At 47.1% G+C, this 21,503-nt stretch overlaps 2 protein-coding genes across 3 annotated transcripts in view; one reads left to right on the top strand and one right to left on the bottom strand.

The window, feature by feature from the left end:
• Window positions 1-745: 745 nt before the first annotated feature.
• Window positions 746-11,274, top strand: kiaa0319 (KIAA0319; the record flags this gene model as incomplete). The annotated part of the gene is made up of 16 exons (XM_083917728.1): window positions 746-774; window positions 2,477-2,526; window positions 3,760-4,424; window positions 4,621-4,756; window positions 4,871-4,936; window positions 5,139-5,291; window positions 6,008-6,155; window positions 6,246-6,394; window positions 7,500-7,651; window positions 7,734-7,872; window positions 7,968-8,127; window positions 8,296-8,432; window positions 8,824-8,946; window positions 9,030-9,120; window positions 9,196-9,287; window positions 11,117-11,274. The coding sequence occupies exons 2-16, from the start codon at window positions 2,484-2,486 to the stop codon at window positions 11,272-11,274; spliced, it is 2,412 nt and encodes an 803-aa protein (XP_083773854.1). The 5' UTR covers window positions 746-774; window positions 2,477-2,483.
• Window positions 11,275-14,655: 3,381 nt separating this feature from the next.
• aldh5a1 (aldehyde dehydrogenase 5 family, member A1 (succinate-semialdehyde dehydrogenase)) overlaps window positions 14,656-21,503 on the bottom strand; it is a 13,214-nt gene continuing 6,366 nt past the window's right edge. For both annotated transcript variants that reach the window (XM_083918400.1, XM_083918399.1), the window contains 6 exons: window positions 21,426-21,503; window positions 19,916-20,059; window positions 19,675-19,833; window positions 19,228-19,391; window positions 19,026-19,084; window positions 14,656-18,751 (listed from right to left, as the gene is read on the bottom strand). The exon at window positions 21,426-21,503 is cut by the window's right edge and continues 66 nt beyond it. In XM_083918400.1, the coding sequence (XP_083774526.1) occupies window positions 18,540-18,751; window positions 19,026-19,084; window positions 19,228-19,391; window positions 19,675-19,833; window positions 19,916-20,059; window positions 21,426-21,503 (816 nt within the window). In that variant the 3' untranslated portion in view covers window positions 14,656-18,539. The remainder of the gene's footprint in view (window positions 18,752-19,025; window positions 19,085-19,227; window positions 19,392-19,674; window positions 19,834-19,915; window positions 20,060-21,425) is intronic.

Genomic DNA, 21,503 nt, shown 5'->3' on the forward strand with positions numbered 1-21,503 from the left:
AGATGCAAAATGACTAAAAACCAGCACAAAAAGATGTAAAATGACTCAAAACCAGCACAAAAAGATGCAAAATGACTAGAAATAGATGCAAAACCATCACAAAAAGATGCTAAATGACTAAAAACTGATGCAAAACCAGCACAAAAAGATGCAAAATGACTAAAAATAGATGCAAAACCACCACAAAAAGATGCAAAATGACTAAAAATAGATGCAAAACCACCACAAAAGATGCAAAATGACTAAAAATAGATGCAAAACCTCCAGAAAAAGATGCAAAATGACTAAAAATAGATGCAAAACCAGCACAAAAAGATGCAAAATGACTAAAAATAGATGCAAAACCACCACAAAAAGATGCAAAATGACTAAAAATAGATGCAAAACCACCACAAAAAGATGCAAAATGACTAAAAATAGATGCAAAACCACCACAAAAAGATGCAAAATGACTAAAAATAGATGCAAAACCACCACAAAAAGATGCAAAATGACTAAAAATAGATGCAAAACCACCACAAAAAGATGCTAAATGCACAATAACTACAATTCATTTGACAACAATGCAGCATATTCTAACCTATAAAAATATGTATATGTGTGTGTTTGTGTGTGTGTGTGTGTGTGTGTATGTATGTGTGTGTTTGTGTGTGTGTGTGTGTGTGTGTGTGTGTGTGTTTGTGTGTGTGAGTGACCTGTGTGTCTGACTGGGAGAAGCCGTGAGGAGAACCGGGAGAACCGGGAGAAGTGGGGGAGCGGGCCGCAGCCGCACAGGTGGGTCAATAACGGGTACGCGGACGGTCCGGGGGTTGTAACGGGCACGGAGGGCCCGGTGGTCGGTGCTGCTTCTTCCTCTCACGGTGCAGACAAATCCCAAAGGTGTGTGTTCGTGCACAGATGTTAGCTCAGGCTCAGGCTCAGGCTCAGGCTCCGGCTCAGGCGCATCCTCCGCACGCTGCCGGCCCTTCACCGCCTCTCTCGCGCCAGACTCCGTCCACAAAACGCGTCATTTTACGTTTTTCTCACAAGTCGCGATGCGGAGAACGGAAACGACTCAAAAGCAGGTTTCCATCATTAATGGACATGTTGTTCAGAGGCCGAACATCTGTGCGAGTCTTATTCTTCTCTCTGTGCGTGATTTTAACAAAACCACAGTTTTAAAACCAGGTGACAGTGCGCGTGTTTATCTGCGGGTTTTCCAGCTGGCGTCTTAAAGAACCTGCTGGAAATGTTGAAAGTTTTAGTGTAAAACGTGTTTTTTAGTGTCATTTATTTGAGCCGAATATAAAAGTGGTGTAAACAGATTCGGAAACTGTTTTAATTATTATATTATTATTCATATATAGTAATCAATGAGCAGGAAAAACTTAAATTTATACATTTTTCAATGGAGTCTGGTGCTTTCAGGGGAGCGACCTGCATCATTAGTGCAGAGGCAAACACGAGGGTGACGCGGTGTTTTCGTGTAAATGACTCAAGTGAAACTCTGTTATTTATCAGATTGATCATTTATAAGAGTTATTATATTATATTATTATATATTTATCATGTTTTTGCAGCGTCAGAGTAAAAGGGGCGGGGCTTCCGGTGGCGCTGTCCGGCTGCGCGGTGCTGAAACGGCCTCAACATAATAATAATAATAATAAAAATAATGAGTTTATTTGATAAAGCACCTTTTTAAAGACAAAGTCACATAATAATATTTTTAAAAATAAACCCAAACGGTAAAATATACAAACAAAAATATTAAATAATAAATAAATAAAAACACTGGAAATAAAATTTAAATATACTTAAAAACACAAAAATACGAACATGAGGCAAAAACAGAGTTAATGAAGTATTTTGTTCATATTAACTTTTATATTTACAATATTTATAACTGTATGTAAAAAGTTAAATCAGCCCGATTTAAATCAGTTAATATATGTTAAAAAGAATAAAAACAATGTGTTTTTAAATGTATTTGATTTGATTTTTATTTGTTTCATTTATTTTCATTTCATATTATTCAATTATTTCTTGAGTCAGAAGAAAAACAATTACCTTTAAGTTGTTGTTTAATTGATAATGTGATGTGTTTGTGTGTGTGTGTGTGTGTGTGTGTGTGTGTGTGTGTGTGTGTGTGTGTGTGTGTGTGTGTGTGTGTCTGTGTGTGTGTGTGTGTGTGTGTGTGTGTGTGTGTGTGTGTGTGTGTGTGTGTGTGTGTGTGTGTGTTTTTGTTTGTTTGTGTGTGTCTGTGTGTCTGTGTGTGTGTGTGTGTGTGTGTGTGTGTGTGTGTGTGTGTGTGTGTGTGTGTTTGTGTGTTTGTGTGTGTCTGTGTGTCTGTGTGTGTGTGTGTGTGTGTGTGTGTTTGTGTGTGTGTGTGTTTTTGTTTGTTTGTTTGTTTGTTTGTTTGTTTGTTTGTTTGTCTGTGTGTTTGTTTGTGTGTGTGTGTGCGTGTGTGTGTGTGTGTGTGTGTGTGTGTGTGTTTCAGGCCGACCATGTGGCAGAAAACGCTCCTGCTGCTGCTTCACAGTGTTGAAGGTACAAACATTTACCTTGACTTTGAGTTTGGCTTCGTCTGTTTGTGCTTAAAGGATGAAAGAGAGCGTCCGGCTCCTAAACTACAGCTGAAGAACCCGTCTTCATCATCATCATCATCATCGTCGTCATCATCATCGTCACCACTACGGTGCCATGCTGTAAAATGATAAACTCACTTACTCGTTATAATTCTGTTTACTTAAAAACATAATCATCTTCATCATAACATCGACATGATCCTCTTTTTAACGCTCATGATGATGTCATCACTGCGTCCGCGTAGAAGCCACGTCATTACGTACAGAATCAATCCAGGCGGCGCCCGCGTTCAGATCACGTTGCCCGTAATGCAATGCCAACGCGCAAAACCAACACAAATAGATGCAAAATGACTTAAAATAGATGCAAAATGACAAAAAAAAGATGCAAAATGTCTAAAAATAGATGCAAAACCAACACAAAACGTGGGCACATCCGGCTCTTTATCCATTTGCCTTAACGAGGAGACGAGCCACAGCTGGAGGAACCACCCCAGACAACTAGACAGGGAAAGACACAAAAGGAAGAGGGAAGAGGCCGACAGGACCGGGATCCTGACACCTGTCAGCTGAACCCTGTGACGCTGTGGCGTGTCAGCCAATCAGCACGGAGATCACGGTAAGTTTCATAACATCCGGGCATCTGGTCTGCGGGAAATCCAGAAGAAGAAGCGCAGCGCGTCCTCGTCTGATCTACAGGAGAGCCGCGGAGGCAGGTCAGCGCCCTCCACAGCCACGGAGGTGAAATCACCGACTCACTGCAACACGACACACTTCCTCTGAGAGCTCGTTCCTGTCCTTTGAAGCGTTCAGATCCCACTTAGCGTTAGCATGTAGCACTTCCCATTTAGCACAACAGCAGGGTAGAGACGCAGGCAGCTACAGAACTGACTCCGCGCTCCAAACGCACGATGCTCCAGCGCGTTACTCGCTCTTCTTGTGCTTTCATCGCTTCCATCACATGTGGTGTGATCGCAGCGTAAAAAATATGTTTCACAGAGAACCTTTAACAAAAGTTGATTTGGATTAAAAGTTGTCGGGTTCTTTCTCGGCTCACGCGGCACTTTTCCACCAGCTCTCGGGTAAATGCGTCCGCTAGTTTCTCCGTGCTCCTGCTGACAAACAGACACAGCGAGCTGGAAGCGTGACCTCCTTGTCGGTCCGAGGAGCCTGAAAGTCTCGTGTTGTGTTGCAGCTGTAGCGGCGTCTCAGTGCTGGCAGGGGGCGACCTTCTCCGAGGCGGTGGTGTCCCCGGCGGTGGAGAGCAGCAGCATCCTGCGGGTACCTGGAGTGGCGTCCCTGCCGCAGTGCGTGGCGGCGTGCTGCGACCTGCCGGGATACGACCTGGCCTGGCTGTTCGAGGGCCGCTGCTACATCCTGAGCTGCCAGCAGAGGCAGGACTGCCAGCCCCGAGAGAGACCCGGGGCCGACTCCGTCCTCGCCTTCCTGCGGCGCGCGTCCCCGCAGACGCTGGTGCTGCAGTCTCTGGTGAGAGGAGAGCCGTACGCCGGCCGCTGGAGGCCCCTCTTGCGGTCCTCTGAGGCCCCCGGGGACCTGGAGGCCCTGAAGGACCTCGCCCTGGTCGACGGGCCCCGGCGGGACTTCTCCGACCGCGGCGTGCTGGATGCGGAGGATCCAGAGGGGAGTCAGGAGGAGAGGGAAGGGCCCGGCGCGGAGACCACGACCGAGCAGACGTCCTGGAAGGAAAGAGACAAGTTCAACCAATCAGAGACAGAGGAGGGTCCAGAGAGGGGGCCGACGGAGAGCAGCGCGGCCCACAACAGAGGCTCCTCCGGGGGGAACATCAGCGGAGGAGACGAGGACAGAACCAGGAGCTCGACTGATCCTGCAGAGAGAACCGTGAGTTCAAATCCCTTCACACAGAAACTACTGCAGCACTGTTTACGCTTCACGTCCCAGAGTGAGACGGAACGTCCTCCATCTTTAAATGTCACATAATAATAAAGTTATGGTTAGCCTAGCTTAGCATAACGACTGTAAGTATCTGCATTAGATGTGATTATGATAATAAAATGTCCTGTTTCATTTTGTTCAGACCAAAACACAAAGCAGCTCTGAACCAACATCACCACGGAAACCAACACCTGTCTCCACCCAACACGACCATATAAGGACGTCACTTCCCACCCCTGCCCCGCCCCATCGGCCAATCAGCACGTCCATACAGCCAGGTACGCCTGAGAGTGTGACGTCATGTTTAACAACCGCTGCACGACTTTGACGTTTACGTTTTTCTCTCAAAGTTAAAATAAAAACGATGATTTCTTTCCCTCCTTCACCTGCAGACCGACCCCTGCTGGTGTCCCCGGGAAACCCCACAGAGCACACGGTTTCCCCTGCAACCACAAGTGGTACTGAGCACACACACGCACACACACACACGCACACGCACACGCACACGCACACACACGCACGCACGCACGCACGCACGCACGCACGCACACACACACACACACACACACGCACACGCACACGCACACGCACACGCACACACACACGCACACACACAGGGTACTTGTTGAAAACTAAAGTTTGCCTCTCGATGCTCCGCAGACGCGCTGAAGTTGCTCCAATCAGCAACCGGAGCGCCGCCGCCCTCCACCCGACCCCCGCCCACACCCGTGACCTCTGACACCACCGCCCCACCTTCCAGCGCCACGCCCCCGACGGTGACCGCGGCCTCGGCTACGACCTCTGCAGAGTCCGGTAACGTCCCTTATTTATGATTTCTGTGTATTTAAGGATTTTTTATGCATCTTTTAACAAAATCTACAAAAACGTTCATACAGAAGCATCGATGATTCATCCGATCAGCAGCATCGGGAGCTGAGCAATCGTTCAGATGAGCAGTCCTCCCGCTGCCAACTGACGCCGCTAAAGGGCGCCGCCAACGTTTAACAAAATGGCAGATTCACGTTTGAGAGTTTTCATTTTTAAGGTGTTCAGAGTTCGTTTGCTGATTTGAACCCGGCTCTGTGTCACCATGACGGGCTGAGGAGATGAGACTCACGTCAGACGGAGGAAGTCGTATTTTTTTACTGTTTTTTTACTCTAAATATTTCGTAATATTCCGACTTCTGTCTCTAAATATTACTGTTCTGTCACAAGCCTCCGACTCTTCTCCAAGTTTGACTTTTTTATCACAAACTTTTAACTTTTTTCACGAAAATATAACTTTTTTGTCACAATCTTATTCATTATTACTCATTTTTTTCTCAAAATATTCCGATTTTTTAATCACAAAATTCAGATTTTTCCGACAAAATTCAGATATTTTTCTCCAAATATTAAAAAAATATTTTTCTCCTGAAATAAAACTTTTGTCACAATCTTTTTTGTCTCCGAGCATCAGGAAGTCGCTGACACAGATTATTGAATTAGCATAAAAATGCGATCCTGACGTATTTTGCATCTTTGTTCAGAATCAGACGTCAGGGGGTCAAACCGTGGCCCGGTGGCCGTCGTGGGTCCCGACAGGAAGCTGCTTCTCCCGGTGAGCAGCTTGTTGCTCGACGGCGGCGGCAGCACCGATGACCGCGGCGTCGTCAGCTACCACTGGGACGCCGTCAGGTAGGAGCCGAACACGCCGGTTGGTTTCATGTTTAAATAATTGAGATTAATAACTTCCTGTCACCCGTGGGTCGTGTTGTTGTTTTACAGCGGACCCCCGGGGGTGAAGCTGGAGGGCGCGGACCAGGCGGTTGCCACGGCGACGGGTCTCCGGGTGGGACGCTACACCTTCAGACTGAGCGTCTCCGACCAGCAGGGGGCGACGGACAGCGCTTCACTGACCGTCAGGGTGCAGGAGGGTGAGGGGCGTCACTTTTAGCGTTTAACGACGTGTCGTCAAATTTCCACCTTAAACGTGTCAAACGTGACCTAACGTTTAAAGACGTGACGTCACATTTCCACCTTAAAACAGTCAAACGTGACCTAACGTTTAAAGACGTGACGTCACATTTCCACCTTAAAACAGTCAAACGTGACCTAACGTTTAACGACGTGACGTCACATTTCCACCTTAAACGTGTCAAACATGACCTAACGTTTAAAGACGTGTCGTCACATTTCCACCTTAAACGTGTCAAAGGGGACCTAACGTTTAAAGACGTGTCGTCACATTTCCACCTTAAAACGCGTCAAACCTGACCTAACGCTTAAAGACGTGTCGTCACATTTCCACCTTAAAACGCGTCAAACGTGACCTAACGCTTAACAACGTGTCGTCACATTTCCACCTTAAAACATGTCAAACGTGACTTTAGTCGTGTTCCTAAAGAGAAATGTGTCGTTTTATTCTTGTAACGCTCCCCTTGGGCGCCTGTCGATGACGTCATTTCCTCCTAAATGAACTTTTGATGCCGTTTGAAGACGTTTTCCATAAAACACACTTTTTATATCTCGACAGTGAAGTTCCCTAAATATTACGATTTTTTTTAACAATTTCCCGACTTTTTCACAAAATATTACGACTTTTTTATCACAATCTCACAACTATTTTTCTGTAATTACAATTTTGTTTTACAATATTACGACATTTTTTCTCTCTAATTACGATTTTTTTGTCGCAATCTTCCGACTTTATTTCTAAACATTACGACTTTTTTGTCACAATTTTTCCGACCTTTGCACAAAATATTACGATTTTTTTAACAATCTTCAGACTTTTTCCAGTAAAATTACGATTTTTTGTCACGATCTAACAACTATTTTTCTCTAATAACGATTTATTTTAACAATCTTCCGACTTTTTCACAAAATATTACGTTATTTATTATAACTTTTTTCTGTAATTACCACTTTTCTGTCACAGTCTTCTGACTTTTTTCCCTAAGTCCGTGATGAGGCCAGAGTCTCACTCTCAGCCGCCCTCTCTGTTAATCCACCCGTCTCCCGTCGCTCTTCCTCCTGCAGCCAGAAGTCTTCCTCCCGTCGCTCACGCCAGCGGCAGCCACACGCTCTCTCTGCCCAACAACTCTCTGGTCCTCCGGGGCTCCGTGACCGACGGGGACCAGAGCCAGGTCCGCTTCCTGTGGGTGAGAGACAGCCAGAGTCCTGCTGCCGGGGTCAGTACCGACACTGTGATGCTGAAGGTCAGAGCGCGCGGTTAGAGAGTGTTCATGTGCTGTGATGGACGGCTGTTTGCAGGACGTGCTGTACGGCTCCGACGCCCAGGCCTCCCTGTACTTGGCCAACCTGGTGGAGGGCACCTACCTGTTCCAGCTGAGGGTGACCGACGCTCAGGGGCGCTACAGCACCGCCACCGCCACCGTGGAGGTGCGGCCCGGTAGGTCCCTGTTGTTGTTCGCTGATCATGTTATGGCTGTCGGGGATCGAACCGCCGGTTGAGCAGTGACGTGTGTCCCCGCCGTGTCTCCGTAGAGCCGGGGGGAGGGGAGGAGGTGGAGCTGGAGATGCAGGTGTCCGTGTCCCAGGTCAGCGTGGCTCAGAGGGACACGGTGGTCCGACAGCTCGCCGCTCTGCTCCACGTCCTCGACAGTGACGTCCAGGTCCGAGCGCTGCAGGGGCACTCGCACCTCAGGTACCAGGACCGGTTCACTGACGGACTGGGTTTACTGACTGGTCAAAGATCTGAAGTCATGAAACTTACTCTGTGTGTGTGTGTGTGTGTGTGTGTGTGTGTGTGTGTGTGTGTGTGTGTGTGTGTGTGTGTGTGTGTGTGTGTGTGTGTGTGTGTGTGTGTGTGTAGCACGGTGTTGCGGTTCTCGGTGCGGGGCCCCTCGGGGTCCATGTCTGGCTCCAGGTTGGTGGTCCTGCTGAGGAACCAGCTGCTCAGAGAGAAGAGCGACTACCTGCTGTTCAGAGCGCTGAGAGTCGACACCGTCTGTGAGTCCCTACAGGTCCAGACCAGACCAGGTCCAGGTCCAGACCAGACCAGGTCCAGGTCCAGGCCCAGACCAGGTCCAGGTCCTGGTCCAGACCAGACCAGGACCTGCCAGGACCAGGTCCACTGCAGAGGCCTGGTCCACTGCAGAGGCCTGGTCCACTGCAGAGACCTGGTCCAGGTCCACTGCAGAGACCTGGTCATCAGTAACATTTTATTTTAAGATCGTAAATATTTCTGCTATGCTAACTGTGACGCTAACAGTGACGCTAACAGTGATGCTAACAGTGATGCTAACAGTGATGCTAACAGTGATGCTAACAGTGATGCTAACAGTGATGCTAACAGTGATGCTAACAGAACTGATCCCGATCATCTGCTTCCTGTTTCCAGTGTGTTTGCTTCGCTGCTCCGGCCGCGGTCAGTGCGATCCAATCACTAAGGAGTGCGCCTGCGACCCCTTCTGGACCGAAAACCCAGTCCGCCGTTACCTCGGCGACGGGGAGAGCAACTGTGGTAATTATTAGCATCGGACTTCGTACATCGGTAAAAACAAAGAGCAGCAGGTTTGTCTGTAACAGACGTGTTCTTCCTGTCAGAGTGGAGGGTTCTCTACGTCATCCTGACCAGCTTCCTGCTCATGGTCCTCATCCTGTCCCTCAGCTGGACCTTCATCTGCTGCTGCAGGAGGTGAGCGCACCTTAGTCCGACGGTTTGATACCCGTTCATCGATGATGATGATGATGTTTGTGTCGACTGTTTCAGGAGGAGACAAACCAAAGTGAGGAAGAAAACCAAATACACCATCCTGGACAACATGGACGAGCAGGAGCGGCTGGAGCTCAGACCCAAATTCAGTGAGTGGGTTCAGGGAGAGCCCGGGTTGGTCCTGGAGAGCCCGGGTGGTCCTGGAGAGCCCGGGTGGTCCTGGAGAGCCCGGGTGGTCCTGGAGAGCCCGGGTGGTCCTGGAGAGCCCGGTTGGTCCTGGAGAGCCCGGGTGGTCCTGATTCTACGGTGGCCCTGAGAGCTCAGCCTTCAGTTGAGCTAAATACGTTTATTAGTGCACGATTAAAACGATCCGCTATTCACGTCGGTCTTTGAAACGCTGCTCGGTGACATTAGTGAAGGTAACAGCCGCCGGATACGGTTTCACTCACTTCGGGCGCCCTCCCACTGTGCCTCCGTCCCGTGCCCCGTGCTTTAGGGTCCTTGTCCCCCCCTCCAGGCCCGTTTGTACTCACACTACCTGGGCCTCGGAGAATGCTTCTTGCTGCCTATACGTCATCACGCCGTAACACGTCACACGCATTGATGACGTCATGGCGATGCGTGGCTTTGTTTCCAGATCTTTCCGTAGACCTCGGAGTTTTTGTGCGTCTTGTCGACTGTTTTTGAATCTTTTCATCGACCAAATCTGCAGTAAACACTCCACCTCCGCATCACACCAACGTGAACCTTTCACCGCCATTGTTTGAAATGTCCGCGCATGGTCCCTCCTTCTTTTTTCTACGTCCCAACAGGCGCACAGGAAATGACCTCAGAACCGCCGTAGGCCTCGTGCTCATACACGTGCGCACGCTCGTGCTCGTACACGTGCGCACGCTCGTGCTCGTACACGTGCAAACGTGCTTTACTAAAGCCCACCTCTCCCAAACGGGCCGTGGACGGCAAGCGTGCCACAGTTATGCGCAGAGCGGTTGCACTCACACTGGTCAAAGGAACCAGACTTTAGCCGAAAAACCTGTTTTGGCCCGGTGCGGAAGGACAGTGTGAGTGCGCCCTTCATCATGATTTGTGTTGTGTATTTCACACACGTCAACAACTGATCATTAAAACACAACAACATTTGTTTGTTTGTTGTTTTGATTTGCACCTCAGGGCCACGGTACTCGGACCAGACGTGTCTGCACTTTTAAAAACTCCAAAGAAACATTAACCCTCCTGTTCTCCTGAGGGTCAATTTGACCCCATTTAATGTTTAAAATCTCTAAATAACGTCATTTCGTTGTTTTTTTTGCTTTATATTTATGACTTTTCCTCATTTTATGGGGAAAACTCATAAAAAACCTAAAATTATCATGATTATATATATTTTTATTGTTCTTATCGTTCATGTACTTGTGGCATCGGTGTTCCTTTGGGTCAGTTTGATCATCTGGATGATTTAATCATAATTATTATTATTGTTTATTTTAATATTCAGATATTAAATGAGGTCAAATTCATGCTGCTGTCCTTGATAACGGACGTTACTTTCATTCCAGATGTTACAAATAACACAAAATAGCATTAAAATAACAGACTTACTTTAAAACACACACACAGAAATCCCTCCATGCAGTTTAACATCAGTGATATTTTTCATTCTGTTAAATAAAAACATAAAGTACCCGACTTCACTTGAGTCACACATTGATTCTGATCATTTTACAGATGTTTAACGGTCAAATTGACCCCAAGAATAAATGGTGTTAGTCAAATTTGAGGGCAACAGGAGGGTTAACCAGGTCCCATTTTAGCTCTTTGACTTTTGTATAAAGTTTCTGTTCGTGTCCAAACAAACAACTCCAGGTTTTAGTTTGATCGTAAACAAAAACCAAAACAACACTAAAATAAACAACAACAAAGGAAATGAAGCCCACATTTATAAAGGATGTTAAGAACCGAGCCCCTTACGTCTCTGCAGGTATCAAACACCGCAGCACGGAGCACAACTCCAGCCTCATGATGTCAGAGTCGGAGCTGGACAGCGACCAGGACACCATCTTCAGCCGGGACCGGCCGGTCCGCAGCAGGAACCGGATCAGCGCCCAGGCCGCCCGCAACGGGAACGCCTTCGGCTGACCGGGGGAGCCGACCTCCTCAGGGCGCGGACAGGACTCGTCTGGGGTGTTTGCACTTCTAAGATTAAACTTCTTAAGAGTTTTAAAGGACTTCATTCCAGAACTCTTGTTTCTGTGAGGCCGGTAAAATGAACCTGTTCCCGGGCCGAACTCCTGCAAACGGACGCGTCGGCTCGTTCACTCTGGATACGTGAACTTCTAAGTGAGAGATTTGAAAGAGGAGTCAGACGTTTTGGGACGTCCACTTCCCCAGAGAAGATAAAAAGTTTCGACTGTGCTTCTAGTACAGAACCAGGTCCAGGACTGGGTTAGCCTAGCGTAGCGCAAAGACTGGAAGCAGGGGAAACTGCTAGCCTAGCTCTAACAACCCCAAGTCTAAATGATTTCCATGTTGCATCTTGTTAGCTTACAAGCTAGTCACCAATCCATCCAAGAGTCAGAGAGGCTTCCCTAAGCTAACTAGCTAACTGGACTGTGATGCTAACTCAGAGCTCACTGGACGTTGACGCTAATTCAGTTTCTTGCTGTATCTACATTGTTAGCATTTTACGCATCTATCCTTTAACCTGCTTAAGACTACTACTGACAAACTGTCATTCATTTCAATGTCATTACCTAAAGAAAGTCCACGATGTTTGTAGTCGAGTTTAGCAGAAAGATTGGAAGCAGGGGGAAACCGCTAGCATACCGCAAAACAGAAAACACCAACCTTCCAACTGCAAATCTGCCTGTTTGACGTTTTGTATCTTGTTAGTTAACAAGCTAGTTTATCCAAGAGTAGCTTTGTTGACAAGTGAGAAGCAGCATGAGAAGAGTCCCTACACACACAACAAAGCGTCATCAGCGTAGTTAGTGAAGCCAGAGTTTATTAAAGAGTGTTTTAAAGACTTACCTACTGGCCCCTGTACCAGCTCCTCTCATAGTAAAGTCCATTACAGTGGAAGGAGCCCATTGGTGCTTTGTTGTGTGTGTAGGGACTCTTCTCATGCTGCTGCAGAGGTTTGCTGTTATTTTCAGCAGCATTAGTGGTTAAAAAAGACCTTTGAATGCCTTCACCGTGCTGCCCCGAGCTAATCACTGTTAGCCACGTCCGGCTGTTAGCATCTCTCCTGGATTTCTACCTTAATAGTTGTTACAGAAAAAAACTGTCTCGATGATTATTTGATGATTAAGTGCTGAAAAAGACCCTGGGGTGATTTTACTCCGGACGTAACTTTACAGAACTTGACGTGACGGGAGTTGACAGCCTAAAATAAACGCAAAACAACTAAAAATAGATGCAAAAACATCAGAGATTAAAAAAAAAAAAAACACAAAATGGTGCGAAACTACTAAAGCAAAGGACAAACACAGAACGACCACAAAGACACAAGGACACAAAAGACAACAACAAGATGCAGAGTTGGACTTTGAGCTCTGAATGACACTTTAACTTCTGTTAAACACAAACTTTGTTTCAGGCAAAGAACCAAAACAAACACTTAAGGCAGAGACCAAGTTCACTGCAGTGACCAGGTTCACTGCAGTGACCAGGACCTGGTCCACTGAAGAGACCAGGTCCACTGCATAGACCTGGTCCACTGAAGAGACCAGGACCAGGTCCACTGCAGAGACCTGGTCCACTGCAGAGACCTGGACCAGGTCACTGCAGAGACCTGGTCCACTGCAGAGACCTGGTCCACTGCAGAGACCTGGTCCACTGCAGAGACCTGGTCCACTGCAGAGACCTGGACCAGGTCACTGCAGTGACCAGGACCAGGTTCACTGCAGAGACCAGGTCCACTGCAGAGACCTGGTCCACTGCAGAGACCAGGACCAGGTCCACTGCAGAGACCAGGACCTGGTCCACTGCAGAGACCAGGTCCACTGCAGAGACCTGGACCTGGTCCACTGAAGAGACCTGGTCCACTGCAGAGACCAGGACCAGGTCCACTGCATAGACCTGGTCCACTGAAGAGTCCTGGTCCACTGCAGAGACCAGGACCTGGTTCACTGCAGAGATGGGAATAAACCTAAAATGACCATTAAAAAGTTTTGTATCAACAGTTTCTCCACCGTCCCGAGTCGCTCTGGCTTGTCGGGTGTTTTCACAGTCAGGAGCTGATTTTTCCCATAATACTGACAGCACCTGAACGCAGCATTATGTTTATGATGATCGTTAATAAATAAAGAAATCAGCACAAGATTAAATATCACAATCTCCTCTTTTTAATGTTCCGTTAATAACTGAAGTCAGGTACAAAAATTAAAACTATGGCAACAACATTTTTGTACAATTACGACAAATTTCACAAAATCTGCTGAACACTTAAAAATCACGTCTCCGGCTCAGATGAAAAGGGTTAGCTCGCTGTGACATCACCTCAGCACCCGCGTCATCAGGAACACGTGAACCTTCTGATGCAACAGCGCCGCAAAGTGTGAGCGCCACGACACACGTGAGCGACTTTACACGTTTACGACAAAGACAACAGCGGATCGTGACGTCGAGGTGGAGCAGATAAAATGGCTGCTGAGTGTATTTGTGTTTTTAAAGCTGGTTTAAAAAGCATCTGAATATCTCATCACCGTCACGGTCACGATGGTCACGGTCACCGCCAACGATCTTTTTCAGGTTCCGTCCTCGGTGTCGGAGAAACTGAGAAAGTTATCGAACACCTCGAGTTTTAAACCAGCTTTAAAACCTTGTAACCTTGTTACGTCACTCTCTAATAAACCTTAAGGGCGCCCTCCCACTGTGCCTCCGTCCCGTGCCCCGTGCTTTAGGGTCCTTGTCCCCCCCTCCAGGCCCGTTTGTACTCACACTACCTGGGCCTCGGAGAATGCTTCTTGCTGCCTATACGTCATCACGCCGTAACACGTCACACGCATTGATGACGTCATGGCGATGCGTGGCTTTGTTTCCAGATCTTTCCGTAGACCTCGGAGTTTTTGTGCGTCTTGTCGACTGTTTTTGAATCTTTTCATCGACCAAATCTGCAGTAAACACTCCACCTCCGCATCACACCAACGTGAACCTTTCACCGCCATTGTTTGAAATGTCCGCGCATGGTCCCTCCTTCTTTTTTCTACGTCCCAACAGGCGCACAGGAAATGACCTCAGAACCGCCGTAGGCCTCGTGCTCGTACACGTGCGCACGCTCGTGCTCGTACACGTGCGCACGCTCGTGCTCGTACACGTGCAAACGTGCTTTACTAAAGCCCACCTCTCCCAAACGGGCCGTGGACGGCAAGCGTGCCGCTCCTAGACGTGGTACGGTTGCACTCACACTGGTCGAAGGAACCAGACTTTAGCCGTGACACGTGCTGGGGCACGGGACGGAGGCACAGTGGGAGTGCGCCCTGAGACAATCTAAAGTGTTCGATCATCAACACTAAGGAATAAAAGTTCATGGCACTTTGAAGAAACAGGCTCAGAGAATAAAACTGCCACTACAGGAACTCTTTACATCTTTAATGGTAAATAAAAATATGTGCATGCCGACATGTTCAAGAGCATTTATTCAACATTTATATTAATTTATATTTATTTAGAAAACTAATGTTTGACTTTAGAAACTAACTTTCCACACGTAAGACAAAGACCCTGTTACAGTGTGAGACTTAAAAACGGACAAATTCTGATGCTTGAGATTATGTTTAGATGGGATTTGAACTCGTGTCCAAACGTTCAGATGTCAGAACATGCAGGAGTTTTCAAAATCATACAAAAATACAGATTTGACTTTAAACGACTGCAGGACGTTCAACACAACGACCCGGGGAAAAGTCCTGTGCTTTTTCTGTGATCACGTTTCAAAACAGAATCTCTGTGATAATTAAAATAATTAGAATAATAATAACTATAATAAAAATGTGTTCAGGTCGAATCTGAGACAAACTTCCAGTCTGAGCTTCTTCTGAAAGCTCAAACACAGACGCTGTTTCACCGTCGACGCTCAGTTTTAAAGCATCACGCCACAAAATCTGTCTCAAGGAGCATTTAGAGAAACTTTCCACGGGAATTATGGGAATTAATTGGAATATCCAAACATAAATATTCATTAAATATAACATATATATGGTGTTGTCAGAGCCAGACGTCCACGCTAAACTATAACACTACATTTCCAGATTCATGTGCAAGTCAAACTTAATAATTATTTTATTGAAATGTAAGAAGCAGAAATCATCTGTGCATGTGATCGAGGATTGAAATTATGCAAAAATATATTTTCCAGCTATATTTTAAATCTAAAATTGTTGCATTAACACGTTCGTCCCTTTGTCGTTACTGGATCAGGGGAAGTTTACGACTTTGACTCGTTCGTTCGTTCACGTTCAAACAGAATCTCTGTAATATTTATTATAATAATGTTAATAATTATAAAAATGTGTTCACGGCGAATCTGAGACCAACTTCCACCGTCGACGCTCAGTTTTAAAGCGTCACGCCACAAAATCTGACACAAGGAGCATTTACTGAAACTTTCCATGGGAATGACCTGGAGAATGGGGTCAAATTAAACAACTTGTATCACATCCAAACATAAATATTCATTAAATTTAACATATATGGTGTTGTCAGAGCCAGACGTCCACGCTAAACTATAACACTGCATTTCCTGATTCATGTGCAAGTCAAACTTAATAATTATATTATTGAAATGTAAGAAGCAGAAATCATCTGTGCATGTGATCGAGGACCGAAATTATGCAAAAATATATTTTTCAGCTATATTTTAAATCTAAAATTGTTGCTTCAGCACGTTCGTCCCTTTGTCGTTACTGGATTTGGGAAGTTTACGACTTTGACTCGTCCGTTCGTTCACGTTCAAACAGAATCTCTGTAATAATTATAATAATAATGGTAATAATTATAAAAATGTGTTAACGGCGAATCTGAGACCAACTTCCACCGTCGACGCTCAGTTTTAGTTTCAGCCTCACGCGACAAAATCTGTCACAAGGAGCATTTAGAGAAACTTTCCATGGAAATTATGGGAAATTATGGGAATTTATGGGAATATCCAAACATAAATATTCATTAAATATAACATATTTGGTGTGGTCAGAGCCAGACGTCCACGCTAAACTATAACACTACATTTCCTGATTCATGTGCAAGTCAAACTTAATAATTATTTAATTGAAATGTAAGAAGCAGAAATCATCTGTGCATGTGATCGAGGACCGAAATTATGCAAAAATATATTTTCAGCTATATTTTAAATCCCTTTTTAGCTTCAGCACGTTCGTCCCTTTGTCGTTATTGGATCAGGGGAAGTTTACGACTTTGACTCGTCCGTTCGTTCACGTTCAAACAGAATCTCTGTAATAATTATAATAATAATGTTAATAATTATAAAAATGTGTTCACAGCGAATCTGAGACCAACTTCCAGCGTCGACGCTCCGTTTTAAAGCGTCACGCGACAAAATCTGTCTCCAGGAGCATTTACAGAAACTTTCCATGGGAATGAACTGGAGATTGGGGTCAAATTAAACAACTTGTTTTACATGCAAACATAAATATTCATTAAATATAACATTTTGTGTTGTCACAGCCAGACGTCCATGCTAATTATGTTTATGTTAATGTTAGTAATGTTAATTGAAATGTAAGAAGCAGAAATCATCTGTGCATGTGACTGAGATTGAAATTATGCAAAAATATATTTTCCAGTTATATTTTAAATCCCTTTGTTGCTTCAGCACGTTCGTCCCTCGCTCGTTATTGGATCTGGGGAAGTTTACGACTTTGACTCGTTCACGTTCAATATAATTTTTTTTTTTAAATGTCTGAAAATGTGAAAAATAAAGCAGAAATCTGACGTTTGTGTTGCTTCTTTTGTTTCTTTAGTAAATATTAAATATTATATTTAAACAGTGTGAAGTTTCCCGTTCGATCAGACTGGTTTATTTCTTGTGATGCTGGAAGCTAACTAGCTAGCGAGATGTTAGCTTCAGTCTCAGTCGTTGTATAAAAAAACAAACTAGCGTGACTACGTGACGTGACGTTTTCTACGAGACACTTAATCCACATTTAAGAGTTCGGATTTTCAAACGAGTCGCCTGGAGACATTAGGAAGTCGGCCGGAGATGAAGTTTGTACCAACTTCTACAGCTAATGCTAATTAGCGAGCTAATGCTACTTAGCTAGCTAGCAGCAGTTCTTGGTCTAAAACGAGATTCTGCTTCTGTGATTTAAAACATCAACGTGTTAAAACATCACAAAGACTTTTGACGTGAGTCTGTTAAAGGTTGATGACGTCACAACTAAGGAAACACAGCAGCTCAGTCCAGAGGTGACTGGGCTGGGAACCAGAGGGTCGCCGGTTTGAGTCCAAGTGTGGACCAGTCATGTTTTACTCAATGTTCAAATTTTTGTTGTTTAAATAAATCATTCAAACTTGATAAAGTTCTAAATGTAATGTTGTTTTTTAATTGTATTATTTCTGCATGGATGAAAAAACCGGATGTTTGGATCCAGTTTCTTTAAATGACCCAAATTTACAGTTCAGTCTCCAAACCGCTGCAACAAACGTCCTGCAGACGTGAGACGTTCACCCTCTGAACACTTTTAAACCTTTCATGTTCACCTTCAGCTTTCTGCTGAATCTCTGCACCTGTGACGTCCGCACTGTTTTTATTATCGTCTGCGTTTGAACTCAGGACGCGTCGCTGTGACGCGCTCGGCGTCGTCTTTGTGTATGAAAATGAAAAGTGCTGCACAAATAAAGCTGCTTTGCCAAATTTTAATGGAAAGTTTCCAATTTGGATCGTTTCCAAAATTCCCCGTTTAACGTACCACATGGAAAGTTTCCAGAAATGTCCCACCCCCTTTGTAACCATGGCAACGACAGCGACTAAAAATAGACTTCTTTAACGAATATTCTCCATAAAAATGTGCTTTACCTTTTCTGCGACGCCATCAAACACGATGACATCATAAGTGCCACGAATCCTGTTTGACTTCTCCGACCCGTCCGATCAGAGCGCCGCCTCCTGACCGCTAACTGCTAACTCCATTACTGCTAACCGCTAACTGCTAACCGCTAAGCGCTTAATGCTAACGTCAGAAGGGACGATTCAAAATCCTGATTGGTGAAAAGTTATTTGTGAGTTTGGATTAAATGAGGCGTCTGAGCCGCGCTGATTCTGATTTAAAGGGTTATTTCACGTCGTTTGTGGTTAAATCAAGTCAAACCTGAGCTCTACCGTCACGATCACCGTCACTGATTACTGCGTGTGGACGAGAGCGCCGCACCACGGGACGGGCGGCGCTTCAGGCTGTGAGGCCTCCGAAGCACATGTACTTGACCTCCAGGTACTCGTCGATGCCGTACTTGGAGCCTTCGCGGCCCAACCCGGACTGTTTGACCCCGCCGAATGTGGCCTCCGGGGTGGACAGGAGGCCCTCGTTGACCCCGACGATCCCCACCTCCAACGCCTCCGCCACCCGCCAGATCTGACTCACGTCCTGCGAGAAGAAGTAGCCTGAGAACAGAAACACGAGCGCACAGGGTCAGGGTTTAGGACGCCAGCGCCATGTCTACATGTTTGTGAAGTGGAGCGGCTGATCTCTGCGGGACTTTCCATTAAATGTTCCTGCTCTTTGTTTAAATCAAAAGCTCTGCCCGTCAGTTATTTCTCTGTCAAGACGCATCTGAATCCATCACGCACGGAGACGAGAGGTTGACTCTCACGCACGCCGCTGCTTTTTACATTTTGGATTCTCCATGTTTTAACATTCCCAGGACGTCGCTCTCACCTGCCAGCCCGACGTTGGAGGCGTTAGCGATGGCCAGAGCCTCCTCCTCCGTGTTGAACCTGTGAAAGCACAAACATAACATCTGATTGGTCAACAGACGTTATCAGGACATTAGCAGATGTTAGCTTAGCCGCGTTCACAGAAACAGGAAGTCACTTTGAGCGGTTTGTGTTGCGGGTCGTGTGTGAGAGTGAGTCCAGACCTGATGACGGGCAGCAGCGGGCCGAACGTCTCCTCCCTGGTGCAGAGCATGTCTGTGGTGACGTCCGACAGCAGCGTGGGCTCCATGAAGGACCCGTCCAGACGCTTCCCGCCCCGCAGCACCTTCGCTCCCCTGGACACGGCGTCTGAAATCTGGTGGGCAACCTGGAGACACACACACACACACACACACACACACACACACACACACACACACACACACACACACACACACACACACACACACACACACACACACACACACACACACACACACACACACACACACACACACACACACACACACACACACACACACACACACACACCTCATGGCTTAGCTTTCATGGAAACTCTTTATACGATCAACTAAAATGAGATGCAAAACAAGTAAAAACAGACACAAAACAAGTAAAAATAGATGAAAAGTGCTGTGAGCGGCGTTTACCTTCTCCGCGGCCCTGCTGTTGATGAGCGGCCCCTGGGTGGTGCCGGGCTCGGTGCCGTGGCCCAGGCGCAGCTCGGCGTCCATGGCCCGGCCCAGCCGCTCCATAAAGCGGTCGTGGATGCCGCTCTGCACCAGGAAGCGGTTGGAACACACGCACGTCTGCAGGAAGAGGAAGTTAGACGACAGCGTGGCCTCAGCGCTGAAGTCTGCTGCTGTTACCACGGAGACGCTGAGACCTTACCTGTCCAGAGTTCCTGAACTTGGACGCCATGGCTCCGCCCACCGCCCTGTCCACATCGGCGCTGTCAAACACGATGAAGGGGGCGTGGCCTCCCAGCTCCATGGACGCCTTCTTCACAGTGTCAGCGGCGAGTTTCAGCAGAACCTGAGAGCGCACACACACACACACACACACACACACACACACACACACACACACACACACACACACACACACACACACACACACACACACACACACACACACACACACACACACACACACACACACACACACACACACACACACACACACACACACACACACACACACACACACACACACACACACACACACACACACACACACACACACACACACACACACACACACACACACACACACACACACACACACACACGTCACAACGGGGTCTTTAGGGACAGATGGAGCGGGACAACAGGGCCCACCGGGGCTCACTGGGTCCCACCAGGGCCCACCGGGTCCCACCGGGGCTCACTGGGTCCCACCGGGTCCCACCGTGGCCCATCGGGCCCACCGGGGCCCACAGTGTCAGCAGAACCTGAGAGCCCACACGAGTGTCACCGCTTCAGTAAGGTTTCCTCTGTAACGGGGTCTTTGGGGACAGATCGGTCGTGTTCCTGCTGTCGTCTTTACTGATGTCAGACAGGTGAGCTCTAAGTTAAGGACGTCCTCTTCCCTTTCCTCAGCTGACGGGTTCGTCTGGACTCCAGCCTTCATCAGAGCTGCTGTTGAGTCTGACGTGTTTAATGAAAACGGGCCGGGTCCGGGTCGTTGGGACAGGAGAAACAACCACATCAGAAACAAACAGACACAGAAGGTGGAGGAAGGAGGCCGTAGAAATAAGGAGGCGTGAGGGAAACACCATCAACAGGGACGAGGGGGCGCCGTTCTCTGCCAGCAGCACCAGGGAGGAACGGACAGAACCGGGTCTGGAACTTTATTTTGAAGGTCGGCTGTTTTCATCAAACACGTCATACCTGGAGAAAACAGCAGCTCTGATGAAGGCTGGAGTTCAGACGAAGAGGAAGAGGACGTCCTTACCGTAGAACTAACGTGCCTTTAGGGACAATTGGAGTGGGACCACCGGGGCCCACCGGGTCAGGGGCCCATCGGGTCAGGGGCCCATCGGGTCAGGGGCCCAGCGGGTCAGGGGCCCAGCGGGTCAGGGGCCCTGACATAAACACACACACACGAGCAAAGAGCAACGCTACATGACTCAAAAATGACACAAAACAACCAAAAGCACACAGAACAAACACAAACCACACAAAGGTGAATACAAACACACACAACACACAACACGACCACCAGGTTCTGCAGGAGTTCTGCCGAACACTGAACCAGAGACAGGAAGTGAAGACAGGAAGTGAAGACAGGAAACGACTGAAACGACCACAAAGAAACAAAGAAATGCAAAACAATAGAAGTCAAACAGAAGCGAAAGAGCAGACACACGCTGACTCAGCTGCAGCTCTCAGACGCTCACCTTGCCGGTGGCCGTGGAGCCGGTGAAGGAGATCTTGGCGACCAGCGGGTCGGTGCAGAGGACCTCCCCCACGGACGG

Source organism: Echiichthys vipera, assembly GCF_963691815.1.
Source record: "Echiichthys vipera genome assembly, chromosome: 8".
Lineage (NCBI taxonomy): Eukaryota > Metazoa > Chordata > Actinopteri > Perciformes > Trachinidae > Echiichthys > Echiichthys vipera.